The sequence below is a fragment of the Pleurodeles waltl genome, chromosome 11 (genome assembly GCF_031143425.1).
Source record: "Pleurodeles waltl isolate 20211129_DDA chromosome 11, aPleWal1.hap1.20221129, whole genome shotgun sequence".
Classification (NCBI taxonomy): domain Eukaryota; kingdom Metazoa; phylum Chordata; class Amphibia; order Caudata; family Salamandridae; genus Pleurodeles; species Pleurodeles waltl.
Genome location: NC_090450.1, coordinates 1,025,632,705 through 1,025,654,186, shown reverse-complemented (window position 1 = coordinate 1,025,654,186; position 21,482 = coordinate 1,025,632,705). Strand labels below are relative to the sequence as shown.

Below are 21,482 nucleotides of genomic sequence, written 5' to 3'. Positions count from 1 at the left end.
CTGAACCCCCAACGGTGGGCTACCTTGGACCAAAAACTGAAACCTGTAAGTGACTTACTTACCTTTTGAAACTAACAATAACTTACCTCCCCCAGGAACTGTGAAAATTGCACTGTGTCCACTTTTAAAACAGCTTATTGTGTTTTGTGTAAAAAGTATACATGCTAAAGTAATGATTCAAAGTTCCTAGAGTACTTACCTGCAATACCTTTCAAATGAGATATTACATGTAAAATTTGAACCTGTGGTTCTTAAAATAAACTAAGAAATGAAAATGTCACTTACCCAGTGTACATCTGTTCGTGGCATCAGTCGCAGTAGATTCGCATGTTCTGCAATAGCTCGCCATCTGGTGTTGGGCCGGAGTGTTACAAGTTGTTTTTCTTCGAAGAAGTCTTTCGAGTCACGGGACCGAGTGACTCCTCCTCTTGTCTCCATTGCGCATGGGCGTCGACTCCATCTTCGATTGTTTTTCCCCCCAGAGGGTGAGGTAGGAGTTGAATTGTAGTAATAGTGCCCATGCAATGGAGTGACTAAGTATGCACCTATTTAAGGTTGAGATGATACATATATAAATAATTGAAGGTAACTTCCAAACTGCTACAGGCTCCCGGGGAGGCGGGTGGGCACATGCGAATCTACTGCGACTGATGCCACGAACAGATGTACACTGGGTAAGTGACATTTTCAGTTCGATGGCATCTGTCGCTGTAGATACGCATGTTCTGCATAGACTAGTAAGCAGTTATTTCCCCAAAAAGCGGTGGATCAGCCTGTAGGAGTGGAAGTAGTCTGAAATAATGTTCTTAATACGGCTTGACCTACTGTGGCTTGTTGTGCGGATAACACGTCTACACAGTAGTGCTTGGTGAATGTGTGAGGCGTAGACCATGTGGCTGCCTTACATATTTCTTGCATTGGGATGTTTCCTAGAAAGGCCATGGTAGCACCTTTCTTTCTGGTTGAGTGTGCCCTTGGTGTAATGGGCAGCTGTCGTTTAGCTTTAAGGTAGCAGATTTGGATGCATTTAACTATCCATCTGGCTATACCTTGTTTTGAAATTGGGTTTCCCGCATGAGGTTTTTGAGATGCAATAAAGAGTTGTTTAGTCTTTCTGATGTTTTTTGTTCTGTCAATGTAATACATCAATGCTCTTTTGACATCTAATGTATGTAGTGCCCTTTCAGCTACGGTATCTGGCTGTGGAAAGAACACTGGAAGTTCCACTGTTTGATTTAGATGGAACGGTGAAATAACCTTTGGCAAAAATTTAGGATTGGTCCTTAGGACGACTTTATTTTTGTGTAGTTGTATAAAAGGTTCCTGTATTGTAAACGCCTGAATCTCGCTTACTCTTCTTAGGGAAGTAATGGCGATGAGAAATGCCACCTTCCAGGTTAGGAACTGTATGTCGCAGGAGTGCATGGGTTCAAAAGGTGGACCCATAAGTCTAGTTAGGACAACATTTAGGTTCCATGAAGGAACAGGTGGTGTTCTTGGTGGTATAATTCTCCTAAGGCCCTCCATGAATGCTTTAATGACTGGTATCTTATATAGGGAAGTTGAATAGGTAGTCTGCAGGTATGCAGATATTGCTGCAAGGTGTATTTTAATGGAAGAGAAAGCTAGGTTAGATCTTTGTAAGTGAAGCAAGTAACCCACTACATGTTCTGGAGTTGTGTGTAATGGTTGTATTTGATTAATATGGCAGTAGCAAACAAACCTCTTCCATTTACTTGCATAGCAGTGCCTGGTGGATGGCCTTCTGGCTTGTTTTATGACTTCCATACATTCTTGGGTAAGTTGTAAGTGCCCGAATTCTAGGATTTCAGGAGCCAGATTGCTAGATTCAGCGATGCTGGATCTGGGTGTCTGATCTTTTGGTTGTGCTGTCAACAGATCTGGCCTGTTGGGCAATTTGATGCAGGGTACCACTGATAGGTCTAGCAGCGTTGTGTACCAGGGTTGCCTTGCCCAAGTTGGTGCTATCAATATGAGTTTGAGTTTGCTTTGACTGAGTTTGTTTACCAGGTAAGGAAGGAGAGGGAGAGGAGGAAAAGCGTAAGCAAATATCCCTGACCAGTTCATCCATAGGGCATTGCCTTGGGATTGTTCGTGTGGGTATCTGGATGCGAAGTTTTGGCATTTTGCGTTCTCCCTTGTCGCAAACAAGTCTATCTGAGGTGTTCCCCAGAGTTTGAAATAAGTGTTTAGAATTTGGGGGTGAATTTCCCATTCGTGGACCTGTTGGTGATCTCGAGAGAGATTGTCTGCGAGTTGATTTTGGATCCCTGGTATAAACTGTGCTATTAGGCGAATTTGGTTGTGAATTGCCCAATGCCAAATGTTTTGTGCTAGCAGGCTTAACTGCGTGGAGTGCGTCCCCCCTGCTTGTTTAGATAATACATTGTTGTCATGTTGTCTGTTTTGACGAGAATGTATTTGTGAACTATTATTGGTTGGAAAGCTTTTAGTGCTTGAAAAACTGCTAGAAGTTCTAGGTGATTGATATGCAGTTTTGTTTGATGTACGTTCCATTGTCCTTGTATGCTGTGTTGATCGAGGTGTGCTCCCCACCCTGTCATGGAAGCATCTGTTGTTATTACGTATTGTGGCACTGGGTCTTGGAAAGGCCGCCCCTTGTTTAAATTTATGTTGTTCCACCACAGAAGCGAGAGGTAAGTTTGGCGGTCTATTAACACCAGATCTAGAAGGTGACCCTGTGCTTGAGACCACTGTGATGCTAGGCATTGTTGTAAGGGCCTCATGTGCAGTCTTGCGTTTGGGACAATGGCTATGCATGAAGACATCATGCCTAGGAGTTGTAATACCATCTTTGCCTGTATCTTTTGTGTTGGATACATGCGTTGTATGATGGTGTTGAAATTTAGAATTCTTTGTGGACTTGGAGTGGCTACTCCCTTTGATGTGTCTATTATGGCTCCTAGGTATTGTTCTACCTTGCGCGGCAGAATGTTGGATTTTGTAAAGTTGACGGTGAACCCGAGTTTGAAGAGGGTTTGTATGATCTGATTTGTGTGATTTGAGCACTGTATGAACGAATGGGCCTTGATTAGCCAGTCTTCCAAATATGGGAACACATGTATTTGCTGCCTTCTTATGTGTGCAGCGACTACCGCTAGACATTTGGTAAAGACTCTTGGTGCGGTTGTTAATCCGAAAGGCAGTACCTTGAATTGGTAATGTATTCCTTTGAATACAAACCTTAGGTATTTCCTGTGCGATGGGTGTATTGGTATATGGAAATAAGCATCCTTGAGGTCTAAAGTTGCCATGTAGTCGTGTAGTTTTAGCAATGGCAATACTTCTTGTAGTGTGACCATGTGGAAGTGGTCCGATTTGATGAAAGTGTTCACTACTCTGAGGTCTAGGATTGGTCTCAGCGTTTTGTCCTTCTTTGGTATCAGAAAGTACAGTGAGTAAACTCCTGTGTTTATTTGTGTGTTTGGCACTAATTCGATTGCATTCTTTTGCAATAGTGCCTGCACTTCTATCTCCAGGAGATTGGAATGGTGTGTTGTTAAATTTTGTGCTTTTGGTGGTATGTTTGGAGGGAATTGTAGAAATTCTATGCAATAACCATGTTGGATAATTGCTAGAACCCAAGTGTCTGTAGTGATTTCCTCCCATGCTTTGTAATAATGACCTATTCTTCCCCCCACTGGTGTTGTGTGGAGGGGGTGAGTGACATGTGAGTCACTGTTTAGTAGCAGGGGTTTTGGGGCTTTGAAATCTTCCTCTATTTCTAGGGAATTGCCCTCCTCTATATTGTCCCCGAAAACCTCCTCTATACTGTCCCTGGTAACTGGACGGTGTGGCTTGTGAGGTGCTGGCTTGTGTGCTTTGACCCCGAAACCCCCCTCGAAAGGGCGTTTTACGGAATGTGCTGTAATTCCCTCTGCTCTGCGGGGAGTAGAGTGCGCCCATGGCTTTGGCAGTGTCCGTATCTTTTTTGAGTTTCTCAATCGCTGTGTCCACTTCTGGACCGAACAGTTCTTTTTCATTAAAAGGCATATTGAGAACTGCTTGTTGAATCTCTGGTTTAAATCCAGACGTTCGGAGCCATGCATGCCTTCTGATAGTTACAGATGTATTAATTGTCCGTGCAGCTGTATCTGCAGCGTCCATGGAGGAGCGGATCTGGTTGTTGGAAATGGCCTGTCCCTCCTCAACCACTTGTTTTGCTCTATTTTGTAAGTCCTTGGGCAGATGTTCAATGAGATGTTGCATCTCGTCCCAGTGGGCTCTGTCATAGCGCGCAAGTAGTGCCTGGGAGTTCGCGATGCGCCACTGGTTTGCAGCTTGTGCTGCGACTCTTTTACCAGCTGCATCGAACTTGCGGCTTTCTTTATCTGGGGGTGGTGCATCTCCAGATGTGTGAGAGTTGGCCCTTTTCCTAGCTGCTCCTACAACGACAGAGTCTGGTGGCAGCTGTGTAGTGATGAAAACCGGGTCTGTAGGAGGCGCCTTATACTTTTTTTCCACCCTTGGTGTGATTGCCCTACTTTTGACCGGCTCCTTAAAGATGTCTTTTGCGTGCCGGAGCATACCAGGGAGCATAGGCAGGCTTTGGTATGAGCTGTGGGTGGAGGAGAGTGTGTTGAATAAAAAATCATCCTCGACCTGTTCTGAGTGGAGGCTTACGTTGTGAAATTGTGCTGCTCTAGCCACCACTTGAGAATACGTGGTGCTGTCTTCTGGTGGAGATGGCTTCGTAGGGTATGCCTCCGGGCTGTTATCTGACACTGGGGCGTCGTATAGGTCCCATGCGTCCTGATCTTGGTCACCCTGGCTCATGGTGGTGTGAGCTGGGGAGTGTGATGGAGTTTGTGCTGGTGAGACGTTAATCACGGGCGGAGGAGAGGGTGGTGGGGTAACTCTTTTCACCACTTTTGGTTGTGGTGTCTGTTCAGTCTGGAACTCCAACCTTCTCTTTCTCCTAATGGGTGGAAGGGTGCTTATTTTTCCTGTCCCCTGCTGTATGAAGATACGCTTTTGCGTATGGTCCACATCAGTTGCTTGTAGCTCTTCCTCAAACCTATGCTTCTGCATTTGGGAGGTTAGCGAGTGCTCTTCTGTATAAGAGCCTGAAGCTGGGTCGCTTGCAGTTTGTTTCGGCATCGAAACCCTGTCTGCGTGTTTTTTCGGCTCCGAGGTGACTTTTTTCTTTTTCGGGGCCGAAACCTCTCGGCGTCGATCTGTTTCGGTGCCGCTGTCTCGGCGTCGAGCCGTGTCCACACCGGCATCTCGGTGTCGAGGCTTGTCTCTAGCACTTTCTCGGTCCCGAGAAGGCTGCGTGCCGGTGTCTCGACCGGAGTCGGACGATCTCGGCACTGTTTGGGCCTTTTTCGGTGCCGACGGTCGGTCACCGAATTTATGGGTGGAGCCATGGCCGGATGGCAGTGGCGTCCCCTGGGCCTTGTAAATGTTTCTCTGTGTGGTTTTCGACGTCTTACTCACGGTTTGTGTATCGTCGAATCCTTCGGAGTCTGAGTCTTGGATCGAGAAGGTACCTTCCTCTTCCTGTTCCTCGAACTCCCGTTGGGCTGTCGGTGCGGACGCCATCTGAAGTCTTCTGGCTCGATGGTCTCGGAGTGTTTTTCGGGACCGGAACGCACGACAGGCCTCGCAGGTGTCTTCGCTGTGCTCAGGTGACAGGCACAGGTTGCAGACCAAGTGTTGGTCTGTGTAGGGGTATTTATTGTGGCATTTGGGGCAGAAACGGAAAGGGGTCCGTTCCATCGGCGTTCTTCAGCACGCGGTCGGGCCGACCAGGCCCCGACGGAGGATCGAAAAACTACCCCGAAGGGCACCAGAGCTCTTCGATCTTCGATGCGGTGTGGAATCTAAGTACGCCGATCCCGAACGCAACAATACCGACGAAAATCTTCCGAAATTAGCTAATTTTCCGTTCCGAAACTCGGAGCGACAGGAACACGTCCGAACCCGATGGCGGAAAAAAAACAATCGAAGATGGAGTCGACGCCCATGCGCAATGGAGACAAGAGGAGGAGTCACTCGGTCCCGTGACTCGAAAGACTTCTTCGAAGAAAAACAACTTGTAACACTCCGGCCCAACACCAGATGGCGAGCTATTGCAGAACATGCGTATCTACAGCGACAGATGCCATCGAACATATATTTTTCTATAACAAAACCTGTTGGCTGGATTTGTCTCCGAGTGTGTGTACCTCATTTATTGTCTATGTGTATGTACAACAAATGCTTAACACTACTCCTTGGATAAGCCTACTGCTCGACCACACTACCACAAAATAGAGCATTATTATTATCTCTTTTTACCACTATTTTACCTCTAAGGGGAACCCTTGGACTCTGTGCATGCTATTCCTTACTTTGAAATAGCACATACAGAGCCAACTTCCTACACTGTGCATGTCTTCCCCCATAGGACCACATTACCGCACCCAAAAATTGCACTAAGTGTCAAGTTTTAAAACCTTTAAAAATTCTTATCTTGAAAAGTACTCATTTCTGTATGAGTGTGTGCTGTACATGCTTACACTATCCTCAGCTGTGCCTAACTGCTTGACCACACTGCCACATAAGAGAGCATTTGGGATGTCACTTGTGCCTCTGTGATACCTCTAGGGTTTGGTTCGACTCTTAGCACAGTGTACCTCATTTTGGTACACTATATAAAGAGCCAGCTTCCTAAACCTTAGCTCCGGGATGTGGAGCTGGGACTCCGCCAGAGTCCAGCGACCTCAGATACCCAGCTCTCCCAGATGGCTACCTCAAACCAGAGGTGACGCATCAGTCACCAAGGTTAACTCTGGTTGGGGAAGGGAGAAGGGTCTGCCATTGACACAATCGCAGCCCAGTAACCACCACTGTAGATTTCTTGAAGTCTTCTCCAAATCTGAAATAGGTCAGAGAGTTCCCCTTGATTTTGGGCACACTGGGACTTCAGATGCCACTGCAGAGCCAGCATTTGCCAACTGGCATGCTCGACCAGCAGGATGCAAAATGCCATCTGCCCCAGCAGCCTCAGAGTCGACCACACTCAAGTCTAGGACCAAGGCTGGAAGATTGGGATCATAGCCTGAATTTCCTGGACTCTCTTTACCGAGGAAAAAGCATGAAACTAAACCACATCCAGTATGGCTCAGATCAAGAGGAGCATCTAAGAGTGAGGTGTGTCTTAGGTATGTTTATAGTGAACCCCTAAGATGACAGGAGGTTCATCGTAGCCTGGAGATAGTCGATGACTGCCTGGGGAAGGGAAGGCTGGAGACCCACATCCCTGAAGGAGTGCTGCCACCACTTTCATGAACACCCAAGTGGCACTAGTGAAGCCTAAGTGCAGCACAGCAAGATGAGAATGTTCCTTTCCTACTATGAAATGCGGCAGCGTCAATGGGCGGGCAGGACGGGAACATGGAGATCGGCATCCTGCAGGTCCAACGCCACCATCCAGCCTCCACAGTCAAGGGCCGACGAGACCCTCGCCAGGGTAAGCATTTCGAATTTCTCCTTCAGGAGGAAAGCATCGACAGGGCATAGATATGGAATAGGCCGAAACGCCTACGTCCTTCTTGGCGACCAGAAAGTAGCAGGAATAACAACCATCCCCTACTGACATATCAACTACAAGCTGTGGACAGAAGCAGCAGAGGGCACCAACCGACATTAGTGACAAATCCCCTGTATGAAATTCCTGCTCATCGCGTCCCAAATACCACAACCCATGTGATGTCACTGCATCATCCTCAACCACCACAGTGTCAAAGCTGCTATAAGCCGATCACCTTCTTGCACAGGTCGTCCCCACCACTTGCAGTAGTGTGCTCGTGCGTGATGCACAAAATAAACAACAATGCGAGACCGACACGCCATCACCACACTGAACCATAACATACAAGAAGCTGCACAATGCATTCAAAATCCATTACACCAACCCAAAAACACCGCTGTGGCATGCACACTACACATGTAAACAATACTGCACACACCACACTTGTAATGCACAATTCCACATCCAGAACAAACACTCCTTCCGTGGATCCTTGGTTCTCGCTGCTTGCAACAACACATTAAATGAGGCTCACTGCGCTACAAGACTGAGAAAGGGGCACGCTGGACGCTACTGGTACTATTCGGAAACCACAGACTATGACAAACATGCATGGGGTCAAGCTGAATAAGTGAGAAGTGCACCAGCAGTGGGTAACCAAGGACACTCCAGATGTATCCACACATCTAGAGAGGTGAGGGAAAGTGCTTACCTTTGCTTGCTTTTCTGGTGCCAGTAGTGAATAGAGAGGAAGGACATAGAGTGGGAGTGAAGAATCAGACGTTCTGCCTAAGAGAGGAAACAGAAGTGAAATAAAACACTTTTTAAAAACAAAGTCAAATGCTGTAGTTTAACAACAATAGGAAAATGGTTCATGGAGTAAGCTGCAAACTTACTCCTCCCACCAGCCCTCGAGAAAAGGACAGGAGGGTATGGAAAGGGCAGGATGTGCGGAGCTGTAATGTAAAACGTTCCCGAGGGGCCTGAATATCACGTCAAATAAAGCAATAGACACAGCACCTGCTTCAGAATCTGAATCCCCCAACTCCAGATCAACGTCGGACCCCAAGTCATCCTCCTCATCATCAACACCGGCTTCTCGGTCCTCGTCCCCTTCGTCCAGAGGCGACGTTGAGTAATTGTTCAAGTCAATTTTGGGCATCGCCTGGAAAACAAGAGCAGCAAAACAAAGGCTGAAACAACATACAACGGATTGTGCTTCTGGTTAACATCATTCCAAATAAAAACTGTCAGAACAGAACAATTCCACCAGAAGCTGGTAATAAGGGTGTCGTCAGACAAGCAGCGTCTCAGCAGAGCGCATGACCAACCCCACAGGAGTCTCTTGCCACAAGTGAGAGACAACGGACGTCTACTCTTACCCAAGTCAAAGGCACTCATTTTACTGACCTCAGAAGGATGAGAGGCTGTGCTATTTACTGATATTCATACCTGCCATCATCTCTGCAGTGGAAGCATTACCCCACTGAGTCACTGACTCGGCAAAGTGATCCCGAATCACACAGTGCTACTGATCAGCATCAATCTGGAGCCCAGACGAATGACATCCCTGGTGTAAGAATTCACCAGGAGCAGATTGTCACCCACCAGGGTCTCCTCGCTCTGCACACTAACCACGCCTGGATACCCTCACGAGTGACAAGCTGCGCTCTACAAGTCGACTTATTGGTTGCACGATGGTCTAAGCAAGAGACAGACACGCCGTACTTCAGGAGATGTCACACAGGCCACATTATTTCCACAGAGCGGCGCTGGAAGGTGATGTTGATGCCGACACACAAAGCTGCACCGCCAATCCACATGGCGAGCCTGTCGCCCTTCATTGCTCGGGACACCAGAACAGTCCTGCACGGCGCCATTTCTGGAATCATTTGTATGCAGAACGTTAATAAATACATTCCATTGACATTCAGTAATATGTGATTCAACCCTCTGTGGAGGATTAAATGTGAGTTTTTAACAGGTAAGTAACTCTGTAACAGACATCAAGCTTCATGTAAGAGAACCTGTTATAGAGTCAAGAGAGCGGAGTACTATGCAGCTTGTTCCACAGTACTTACTTCTGCAGGAAAGTTTTAATTCGCAATGGTACAGTAGGAGGCCATGTCTCTAGTGGAGAGTGTCAATCGTGTGCTACCCCAGCTATCTTCTCAAGGGGCTGAACTCTCAGCTCAAAGCCTTTGCAGCTAAGGGAATCTTTCAATGTAATCCCGATGGCTTGGACAGAAAACACCTAACTTGCTTTTCCCGTACAAATATTGTCTAAACCATTGTAGGAAGTTGGCTCTGTATGTGCTATTTCAAAGTAAGGAACAGTATGCACAGAGTCCAAGGGTTCCCCTTAGAGGTAAAATAGTGGTAAAAAGAGATAATACTAATGCTCTATTTTGTGGTAGTGTGGTCGAGCAGTAGGCTTATCCAAGGAGTAGTGTTAAGCATTTGTTGTACATACACATAGACAATAAATGAGGTACACACACTCAGAGACAAATCCAGCCAATAGGTTTTGTTATAGAAAAATATCTTTTCTTAGTTTATTTTAAGAACCACAGGTTCAAATTTTACATGTAATAGCTCTTTTGAAAGGTATTGCAGGTAAGTACTCTAGGAACTTTGAATCATTACTTTAGCATGTATACTTTTCACATAAAACACAATAAGCTGTTTTAAAAGTGGACACAGTGCAATTTTCACAGTTCCTGGGGGAGGTAAGTTATTGTTAGTTTCAACAGGTAAGTAAGGCTCTTACAGGTTTCAGTTTTTGGTCCAAGGTAGCCCACCGTTGGGGGTTCAGAGCAACCCCAAAGTTATCACACCAGCAGCTCAGGGCCGGTCAGGTGCAAAGGTCAAAGAGGTGCCCAAAACACATAGGCTATAATGGAGAGAAGGGGGGGCCCCGGTTCCAGTCTGCCAGCAGGTAAGTACCCGCGTCTTCGGAGGGCAGACCAGGGGGGTTTTGTAGGGCACCGGGGGGGGACACAAAGTAGCACAGAAAGTACACCCTCAGCAGCGCGGGGGCGGCCGGGTGCAGTGTGCAAACATGCGTCGGGTTTCCTTCAGTTTTCAATGGGAGACCAAGGGGTCTCTTCAGCGATGCAGGCAGGCAAGGGGGGGGTTCCTCGGGGTAGCCACCACCTGGGCAAGGGAGAGGGCCTCCTGGGGGTCACTCCTGCACAGAAGTTCCGTTTCTTTAGGGGCTGGGGGCTGCGGGTGCAGGGTCTTTTCCAGCCGTCGGGAAATGGAGTTCAGACAGTCGCGGTCAGGGGGAGCCTGGGGATTCCCTCTGCAGGCGTCGCTGTGGGGGCTCAGGGGGGACAACTTTGGTTACTCACAGTCGTAGAGTCGCCGGAGGGTCCTCCCTGAGTTGGTTGTTCTCCACCAGTCGAGTCGGGGGCGCCGGGTGCAGTGTTGCAAGTCTCACGCTTCTTGCGGGGAATTGCAGGGGTCTTTAAATCTGCTCCTTGTAACAAAGTTGCAGTTCTTTTGGAGCAGTGCCGCTGTCCTCTGGAGTTTCTTGTCTTTTTCGAAGCAGGGCAGTCCTCAGAGGATTCAGAGGTCGCTGGTCCCTTGGAAAGCGTCGCTGGAGCAGGTTTCTTTGGAAGGCAGGAGACAGGCCGGTAAGTCTGGGGCCAAGGCAGTTGGTGTCTTCTGTTCTTCCTCTGCAGGGGTTTGTCAGCTCGGCAGTCCTTCTTCTTGTAGTTGCAGGAATCTAACTCTTTAGGTTCAGGGAAGTCCTTAAATACTAAATTTAAGGGCGTGTTTAGGTCTGGGGGGTTAGTAGCCAATGGCTACTAGCCCTGAGGGTGGGTACACCCTCTTTGTGCCTCCTCCCAAGGGGAGGGGGTCACATCCCTAATCCTATTGGGGGAATCCTCCATCTGCAAGATGGAGAATTTCTAAAAGTTAGAGTCACCTCAGCTCAGGACACCTTAGGGGCTGTCCTGACTGGCCAGTGACTCCTCCTTGTTATTCTCATTATTTTCTCCGGCCTTGCCGCCAAAAGCGGGGGCCGGGGCCGGAGGGGGCGGGCAACTCCACTAGCTGGAGTGTCCTGCGGGGCTGTGACAAAGGGGTGAGCCTTTGAGGCTCACCGCCAGGTGTTACAGCTCCTGCCTGGGGGAGGTGTTAGCATCTCCACCCAGTGCAGGCTTTGTTACTGGCCTCAGAGTGACAAAGGCACTCTCCCCATGGGGCCAGCAACATGTCTCTAGTGTGGCAGGCTGCTGGAACCAGTCAGCCTACACAGATAGTCGGTTAAGTTTCAGGGGGCACCTCTAAGGTGCCCTCTGTGGTGTATTTTACAATAAAATGTACACTGGCATCAGTGTGCATTTATTGTGCTGAGAAGTTTGATACCAAACTTCCCAGTTTTCAGTGTAGCCATTATGGTGCTGTGGAGTTCGTGTAAAACAGACTCCCAGACCATATACTCTTATGGCTACCCTGCACTTACAATGTCTAAGGTTTTGCTTAGACACTGTAGGGGCACAGTGCTCATGCACTGGTACCCTCACCTATGGTATAGTGCACCCTGCCTTAGGGCTGTAAGGCCTGCTAGAGGGGTGTCTTACCTATACTGCATAGGCAGTGAGAGGCTGGCATGGCACCCTGAGGGGAGTGCCATGTCGACTTACTCATTTTGTTCTCACTAGCACACACAAGCTGGTAAGCAGTGTGTCTGTGCTGAGTGAGGGGTCTCTTAGGGTGGCATAATACATGCTGCAGGCCTTAGAGACCGTCCCTGGCATCAGGGCCCTTGGTACCAGAGGTACCAGTTACAAGGGACTTATCTGGATGCCAGGGTGTGCCAATTGTGGATACAAAAGTACAGGTTAGGGAAAGAACACTGGTGCTGGGGCCTGGTTAGCAGGCCTCAGCACACTTTCAATTCAAAACATAGCATCAGCAAAGGCAAAAAGTCAGGGGGTAACCATGCCAAGGAGGCATTTCCTTACACAACCCCCCCCCCAAACGAAAGAGGATGAGACTAACCTTTCCCAAGAGAGTCTTCATTTTCTAAGTGGAAGAACCTGGAAAGGCCATCTGCATTGGCATGGGCAGTCCCAGGTCTGTGTTCCACTATAAAGTCCATTCCCTGTAGGGAGATGGACCACCTCAACAGTTTTGGATTTTCACCTTTCATTTGCATCAGCCATCTGAGAGGTCTGTGGTCAGTCTGAACTAGGAAGTGAGTACCAAAGAGGTATGGTCTCAGCTTCTTCAGGGACCAAACCACAGCAAAGGCCTCCCTCTCAATGGCACTCCAACGCTGCTCCCTGGGGAGTAACCTCCTGCTAATGAAAGCAACAGGCTGGTCAAGGCCATCATCATTTGTTTGGGACAAAACTGCCCCTATCCCATGTTCAGAGGCATCTGTTTGCACAATGAATTGCTTGGAGTAATCTGGAGCTTTTAGAACTGGTGCTGTGCACATAGCTTGCTTCAGGGTGTCAAAGGCCTGTTGGCATTCTACAGTCCAGTTTACTTTCTTGGGCATTTTCTTGGAGGTGAGTTCTGTGAGGGCTGTCACAATGGATCCATATCCCTTCACAAACCTCCTATAGTACCCAGTCAAGCCAAGGAATGCCCTGACTTGAGTCTGGGTTTTTGGAGCTGCCCAGTCCAGAATAGTCTGGATCTTAGGCTGGAGTGGCTGAACTTGGCCTCCACCTACAAGGTGTCCCAAGTAAACCACAGTTCCCTGCCCTATCTGGCATTTGGATGCCTTGATAGAGAGGCCTGCAGATTGCAGGGCCTTCAAAACCTTCTTCATTTGGACCAGGTGATCCTGCCAGGTGGAGCTGAAGACAGCAATATCATCCAGATAAGCTGCACTAAAGGATTCCAACCCAGCAAGGACTTGATTCACCAACCTTTGGAAGGTGGCAGGGGCATTCTTTAAACCAAAGGGCATTACAGTGAACTGATAATGCCCATCCGGTGTGGAGAATGCTGTCTTTTCTTTTGCTCCAGGGGCCATTTTGATTTGCCAGTACCCTGCTGTTAAGTCAAAGGTACTTAAGAATTTGGCAGCCCCTAATTTGTCTATTAGCTCATCAGCTCCAGGAATGGGATGAGCATCTGTCTTGGTGACAGAGTTGAGACCTCTGTAGTCCACACAAAACCTCATCTCTCTCTTTCCTTCTTTGGTGTGAGGTTTGGGGACTAAGACCACTGGGCTAGCCCAGGGGCTGTCAGAGTACTCAATTACTCCCAATTCCAGCATCTTGTGGACTTCCACCTTGATGCTTTCCTTAACTTGGTCAGACTGTCTAAATATTTTGTTTTTGACAGGCATGCTGTCTCCTGTGTCCACATCATGGGTACACAGGTGTGTCTGACCAGGGGTTAGGGAAAAGAGTTCAGCAAACTGCTGCAGGACCTTCCTGCAGTCAGACTGCTGTTGGCTAGAGAGGGTGTCTGAGTAGATCACTCCATCTACTGAGCCATCTTTAGGGTCTGATGAGAGGAGATCAGGGAGAGGTTCACTCTCAGCTTCCTGGTCCTCATCTGTTACCATCAACAGATTCACATCAGCCCTGTCATGGAAGAGCTTAAGGCGGTTCACATGGATCACCCTCTTGGGGCTCCTGCTTGTGCCCAGGTCCACCAGGTAGGTGACCTGACTCTTCCTCTCTAGTACTGGGTAAGGGCCACTCCATTGGTCCTGAAGTGCCCTGGGAGCCACAGGCTCCAGGACCCAGACTTTCTGCCCTGGTTGAAATTCAACCAGTGCAGCCTTTTGGTCATACCACAACTTCTGGAGTTGTTAGCTGGCCTCAAGGTTTTTACTTGCCTTTTCCATGTACTCTGCCATCCTTGAGCGAAGGCCAAGTACATAGTCCACTATGTCTTGTTTAGGCTGATGAAGAGGTCTCTCCCAGCCTTCTTTAACAAGAGCAAGTGGTCCCCTTACAGGGTGGCCAAACAGAAGTTCAAAGGGTGAGAATCCTACTCCCTTCTGAGGCACCTCTCTGTAAGCGAAAAGCAGACATGGCAGGAGGACATCCCATCTCCTTTTGAGTTTTTCTGGGAGCCCCATGATCATGCCCTTTAATGTCTTGTTGAATCTCTCAACAAGGCCATTAGTTTGTGGATGATATGGTGTAGTGAATTTGTAAGTCACTCCACACTCATTCCACATGTGTTTTAGGTATGCTGACATGAAGTTGGTACCTCTGTCAGACACCACCTCCTTAGGGAAACCCACTCTGGTAAAGATACCAATGAGGGCCTTGGCTACTGCAGGGGCAGTAGTCGACCTAAGGGGAATAGCTTCAGGATACCTAGTAGCATGATCCACTACTACTAGGATGTACATATTTCCTGAGGCTGTGGGAGGTTCTAGTGGACCAACTATGTCCACACCCACTCTTTCAAAGGGGACCCCCACCACTGGAAGTGGAATGAGGGGGGCCTTTGGATGCCCACCTGTCTTACCACTGGATTGACAGGTGGGGCAGGAGAGGCAAAACTCCTTAACCTTCTGGGACATATTGGGCCAGTAGAAGTGGTTGACTAACCTCTCCCACGTCTTGGTTTGTCCCAAAAGCCCAGCAAGGGGAATATCATGGGCTAAGGTCAGAATAAACTCTCTGAAACCCTGAGGCACTACCACTCTCCTAGTGGCACCAGGTTTGGGATCTCTTGCCTCAGTGTACAGGAGTCCATCTTCCCAATAGACCCTATGTGTTCCATTTTTCTTGCCTTTGGACTCTTCAGCAGCTTGCTGCCTAAGGCCTTCAAGAGAGGGACAGGTTTCTTGTCCCTTACACAACTCTTCCCTTGAGGGTCCCCCTGGGCCCAAGAGCTCAACCTGATAAGGTTCCAGCTCCATAGGCTCAGTTCCCTCAGAGGGCAGAACTTCTTCCTGAGAAGAGAGGTTCTCTTTTTGGTGTTGTGTTGCAGCTGGTTTCCCAGCTGACTTTCCTTTTCTCTTGGTAGGCTGGGCCATTTTTCCAGACTCCAGCTCTACTTTTTCACCCTGTGCCTTGCACTGTGCCCTAGTCTTGACACACACCAGTTCAGGGATACCCAGCATGGCTGCATGGGTTTTCAGTTCCACCTCAGCCCATGCTGAGGACTCCAGGTCATTTCCAAGCAAACAGTCTACTGGGATATTTGAGGAGACCACCACCTGTTTCAGGCCTTTGACCCCTCCCCACTCTAAAGTTACCATAGCCATGGGATGTACTTTAGTCTGATTGTCAGCGTTGGTGACTGGATAAGTTTGTCCAGCCAGGTATTGGCCAGGGGAAACCAGTTTCTCTGTCACCATGGTGACACTGGCACCTGTATCCCTCAGGCCCTCTACACTTGTCCCATTAATTAAGAGCTGCTGCCTGTATTTTTGCATGTTAGGGGGCCAGGCAGCCAGTGTGGCTAAATCCACCCCACCCTCAGAGACTAATGTAGCTTCAGTGTGACACCTGATTTGCTCTGGGCACACTGTTGATCCCACTTGGAGACTGGCCATTCCAGTTTTAGCTGGATGGGAGTTAGAAGTGGTATCTTTCTTGGGACAGGTCTTGTCTCCAGTTTGGTGTCCAGACTGACTACAGTTACGACACCAGGCCTTTTTGGGATCAAAGTTTTTACCCTTGTACCCAGAATTGTTTTGTGAAAAGGCTCTGGGCCCACCCTCCTGTGCAGGTTTTTGGGGGTCTGTAGAAGACTCTTTACTATCTTTGTTTTTGGCTGTCTCACCACCTTTCCCCTGGGGAGGTTTTGTGACCCCTTTCTTTTGGTCACCCCCTGTGGAAGTTTTGGACACCCTAGTCTTGACCCAATGGTCCGCCTTCTTTCCCAATTCTTGGGGAGAAATTGGTCCTAGGTCCACCAGATGCTGATGCAGTTGATCATTGAAACAATTACTTAATAGGTGTTTTTTCACAAATAAATTGTACAGCCCATCATAATCATTTACACCATTGCCTTGAATCCAACCATCTAGTGTTTTTACTGAGTAGTCTACAAAGTCAACCCAGGTCTGGCTCGAGGATTTTTGAGCCCCCCTGAATCTAATCCTATACTCCTCAGTGGAGAATCCAAAGCCCTCAATCAGGGTACCCTTCATGAGGTCATAAGATTCTGCATCTTTTTTTTAGAGAGTGTGAGGAGTCTATCCCTACACTTTCCTGTGAACATTTCCCAAAGGAGAGCACCCCAGTGAGATTTGTTCACTTTTCTGGTTTCACAAGCCCTCTCAAAAGCTGTGAACCATTTGGTGATGTCATCACCATCTTCATATTTAGTTACAATCCCTTTAGGGATTTTCAACATGTCAGGAGAATCTCTGACCCTAGTTATGTTGCTGCCACCATTGATGGGTCCTAGGCCCATCTCTTGTCTTTCCCTTTCTATGGCTAGGATCTGTTTTTCCAAAGCCAATCTTTTGGCAATCCTGGCTAACTGGATGTCCTCTTCACTGGAGTTATCCTCAGTGATTTCAGAGAGGCTGGACCCTCCTGTGAGGGAGCCAGCATCTCTGACTATTATTTTTGGAGTCAGGGCTTGAGAAGCCCTGTTCTCCCTAGATAGGACTGGTGGAGGGGATTCTTCCTCCAGTTCACTATCATCCTCCTCTGTGTTATCCACAGAGGGGTTGGCTCTATCATACTCTGCCAACAGCTCCTGGAGCTGTACTTTGGTAGGTCTGGAGCCCATTGTTATTTTTCTTATGTTACAGAGTGACCTTAGCTCTTTCATCTGGAGATGGAGGTAAGGTGTGGTGTCGAGTTCCACCACATTCATCTCTGTACTAGACATTATTCTTCTAAAAGTTGGAATGCTTTTAAGAATCTAAAACTAGTTCTAGAATCTAATTCAAACTTTTACAAACTTTTAAACGCTAAAAGAAATGCTAACAGGGACTAACACAAGGCCCTAGCAGGACTTTAAAGAATTTAGAAAACTTTTCAAATTGCAAAAATCAATTTCTAATGACAATTTTGGAATTTGTCGTGTAATCAGGTATTGGCTGAGTAGTCCAGCAAATGCAAAGTCTTGTACCCCACCGCTGATCCACCAATGTAGGAAGTTGGCTCTGTATGTGCTATTTCAAAGTAAGGAATAGCATGCACAGAGTCCAAGGGTTCCCCTTAGAGGTAAAATAGTGGTAAAAAGAGATAATACTAATGCTCTATTTTGTGGTAGTGTGGTCGAGCAGTAGGCTTATCCAAGGAGTAGTGTTAAGCATTTGTTGTACATACACAGACAATAAATGAGGTACACACACTCAGAGACAAATCCAGCCAATAGGTTTTGTTATAGAAAAATATATTTTCTTAGTTTATTTTAAGAACCACAGGTTCAAATTTTACATGTAATAGCTCTTTTGAAAGGTATTGCAGGTAAGTACTCTAGGAACTTTGAATCATTACTTTAGCATGTATACTTTTCACATAAAACACAATAAGCTGTTTTAAAAGTGGACACTGCAATTTTCACAGTTCCTGGGGAGGTAAGTTATTGTTAGTTTCAACAGGTAAGTAAGGCACTTACAGGTTTCAGTTTTTGGTCCAAGGTAGCCCACCGTTGGGGGTTCAGAGCAACCCCAAAGTTATCACACCAGCAGCTCAGGGCCCGTCAGGTGCAAAGGTCAAAGAGGTGCCCAAAACACATAGGCTATAATGGAGAGAAGGGGGGGCCCCGGTTCCAGTCTGCCAGCAGGTAAGTACCCGCGTCTTCGGAGGGCAGACCAGGGGGGTTTTGTAGGGCACCGGGGGGGACACAAAGTAGCACAGAAAGTACACCCTCAGCAGCGCGGGGGCGGCCGGGTGCAGTGTGCAAACATGCGTCGGGTTTCCTTCAGTTTTCAATGGGAGACCAAGGGGTCTCTTCAGCGATGCAGGCAGGCAAGGGGGGGGCTCCTCGGGGTAGCCACCACCTGGGCAAGGGAGAGGGCCTCCTGGGGGTCACTCCTGCACAGAAGTTCCGTTTCTTTAGGGGCTGGGGGCTGCGGGTGCAGGGTCTTTTCCAGCCGTCGGGAAATGGAGTTCAGACAGTCGCGGTCAGGGGGAGCCTGGGGATTCCCTCTGCAGGCGTCGCTGTGGGGGCTCAGGGGGGACAACTTTGGTTACTCACAGTCGTAGAGTCGCCGGAGGGTCCTCCCTGAGTTGGTTGTTCTCCACCAGTCGAGTCGGGGGCGCCGGGTGCAGTGTTGCAAGTCTCACGCTTCTTGCGGGGAATTGCAGGGGTCTTTAAATCTGCTCCTTGTAACAAAGTTGCAGTTCTTTTGGAGCAGTGCCGCTGTCCTCGGGAGTTTCTTGTCTTTTTCGAAGCAGGGCAGTCCTCAGAGGATTCAGAGGTCGCTGGTCCCTTGGAAAGCGTCGCTGGAGCAGGTTTCTTTGGAAGGCAGGAGACAGGCCGGTAAGTCTGGGGCCAAGGCAGTTGGTGTCTTCTGTTCTTCCTCTGCAGGGGTTTGTCAGCTCGGCAGTCCTTCTTCTTGTAGTTGCAGGAATCTAACTCTTTAGGTTCAGGGAAGTCCTTAAATACTAAATTTAAGGGCGTGTTTAGGTCTGGGGGGTTAGTAGCCAATGGCTACTAGCCCTGAGGGTGGGTACACCCTCTTTGTGCCTCCTCCCAAGGGGAGGGGGTCACATCCCTAATCCTATTGGGGGAATCCTCCATCTGCAAGATGGAGGATTTCTAAAAGTTAGAGTCACCTCAGCTCAGGACACCTTAGGGGCTGTCCTGACTGGCCAGTGACTCCTCCTTGTTATTCTCATTATTTTCTCCGGCCTTGCCGCCAAAAGTGGGGGCCGGGGCCGGAGGGGGCGGGCAACTCCACTAGCTGGAGTGTCCTGCGGGGCTGTGACAAAGGGGTGAGCCTTTGAGGCTCACCGCCAGGTGTTACAGCTCCTGCCTGGGGGAGGTGTTAGCATCTCCACCCAGTGCAGGCTTTGTTACTGGCCTCAGAGTGACAAAGGCACTCTCCCCATGGGGCCAGCAACATGTCTCTAGTGTGGCAGGCTGCTGGAACCAGTCAGCCTACACAGATAGTTGGTTAAGTTTCAGGGGGCACTTCTAAGGTGCCCTCTGGGGTGTATTTTACAATAAAATGTACACTGGCATCAGTGTGCATTTATTGTGCTGAGAAGTTTGATACCAAACTTCCCAGTTTTCAGTGTAGCCATTATGGTGCTGTGGAGTTCGTGTAAAACAGACTCCCAGACCATATACTCTTATGGCTACCCTGCACTTACAATGTCTAAGGTTTTGCTTAGACACTGTAGGGGCACAGTGCTCATGCACTGGTACCCTCACCTATGGTATAGTGCACCCTGCCTTAGGGCTGTAAGGCCTGCTAGAGGGGTGTCTTACCTATACTGCATAGGCAGTGAGAGGCTGGCATGGCACCCTGAGGGGAGTGCCATGTCGACTTACTCATTTTGTTCTCACTAGCACACACAGGCTTGTAAGCAGTGTGTCTGTGCTGAGTGAGGGGTCTCTAGGGTGGCATAATACATGCTGCAGCCCTTAGAGACCTTCCCTGGCATCAGGGCCCTTGGTACCAGGGGTACCATTTACAAGGGACTTATCTGGATGCCAGGGTGTGCCAATTGTGGATACAAAAGTACAGGTTAGGGAAAGAACACTGGTGCTGGGGCCTGGTTAGCAGGCCTCAGCACACTTTCAATTCAAAACATAGCATCAGCAAAGGCAAAAAGTCAGGGGGTAACCATGCCAAGGAGGCATTTCCTTACAACCATCTTTGTTGAAAAGAGGTTAATGAACTATCACAGATCCTCTGTTTGATCCTCTCCCAGCGCTTCTTTCACTCACACACTATTAAGAACCTGCAGGGACCGTCCGCTGGTCTGAACCTACCTGAGTTGTAATCCCTCTTCCGTTGTAATGTTAGAGATGTGAAAGGCCAGAGAGTCTTGCCCGTACAGAGGCTCTATCATATGACTGTAATGTTCCAGTTCAGCAGACATGCTAACCACAAGGAAGGGACCTCTGAGACAAGGCTCTGTGCCTTCTAACCAGTGCTTATAAAGATGCTGATGCCCGCAGTGACAAGCCACCGAGTCTCAAGTCCCATGGGAGGTACCCATACAGAGGATCTATGGTATGACTGTAATGGTCCAGTTCAGCAGACACGCTAACCACAAGGAAGGGACCCCTGAGACAAGGCTCTGTGCCTTCTAACCGGTGCTTATAAAGATGCTGATGCCCGCAGTGACAAGCCACCGTGTCTCAAGTCCCATGGCAGGTGCCCATACAGAGGATCTATGGTATGACTGTAATGGTCCAGTTAACCGGACAGCCACTGAACGCTAACCACAAGGAAGGGACCTCTGAGACAAGGCTCTGTGCCTTCTAACCGGTGCTTATAAAGATGCTGATGCCCGCAGTGACAAGCCAGCGAGTCTCAAGTCCCATGGCAGGTGCCCATACAGAGGATCTATGGTATGACTGTAATGGTCCAGTTAACTGGACAGCCACTGAACGCTAACCACAAGGAAGGGACCCCTGAGACAAGGCTTGTGCCTTCTAACCGGTGCTTATAAAGATGCTGATGCCCGCAGTGACAAGCCAGCGAGTCTCAAGTCCCATGGCAGGTGCCCATACAGAGGATCTATGGTATGACTGTAATGGTCCAGTTAACCGGACAGCCACTAAACGCTAACCACAAGGAAGGGACCTCTGAGACAAGGCTCTGTGCCTTCTAACCGGTGCTTATAAAGATGCTGATGCCCGCAGTGAAAGGACTGGACAGATGTTCGGCTGCTGTGGTGGAAGCTCCAGCTCAGCTACATAAGGTGGGTTTAACTTTAGGACAGGCTTTTAAAGATTTAGGCCTTGCGGCCCTCCAGGTGGTTCTGGACACCCCTGGCAGTGTTATCCTTCGCGGTGTCAATAAATCTCAGTCACCTCTGTGTTCTCATCACTGAAA

At 48.5% G+C, this 21,482-nt stretch overlaps 1 protein-coding gene across 1 annotated transcript in view; it reads right to left on the bottom strand.

Annotated features, from left to right (window-relative positions):
• The window catches only part of DHX37 (DEAH-box helicase 37), a 520,920-nt gene that overhangs the window by 289,655 nt on the left and 209,783 nt on the right, over positions 1–21,482 (bottom strand). Inside the window, exons 14-15 of the mRNA XM_069215377.1 lie at positions 8,579–8,723; positions 8,271–8,347 (exon numbers count right to left, since the gene is read on the bottom strand). Coding sequence (XP_069071478.1) covers positions 8,271–8,347; positions 8,579–8,723 — 222 coding nt within the window. The remainder of the gene's footprint in view (positions 1–8,270; positions 8,348–8,578; positions 8,724–21,482) is intronic.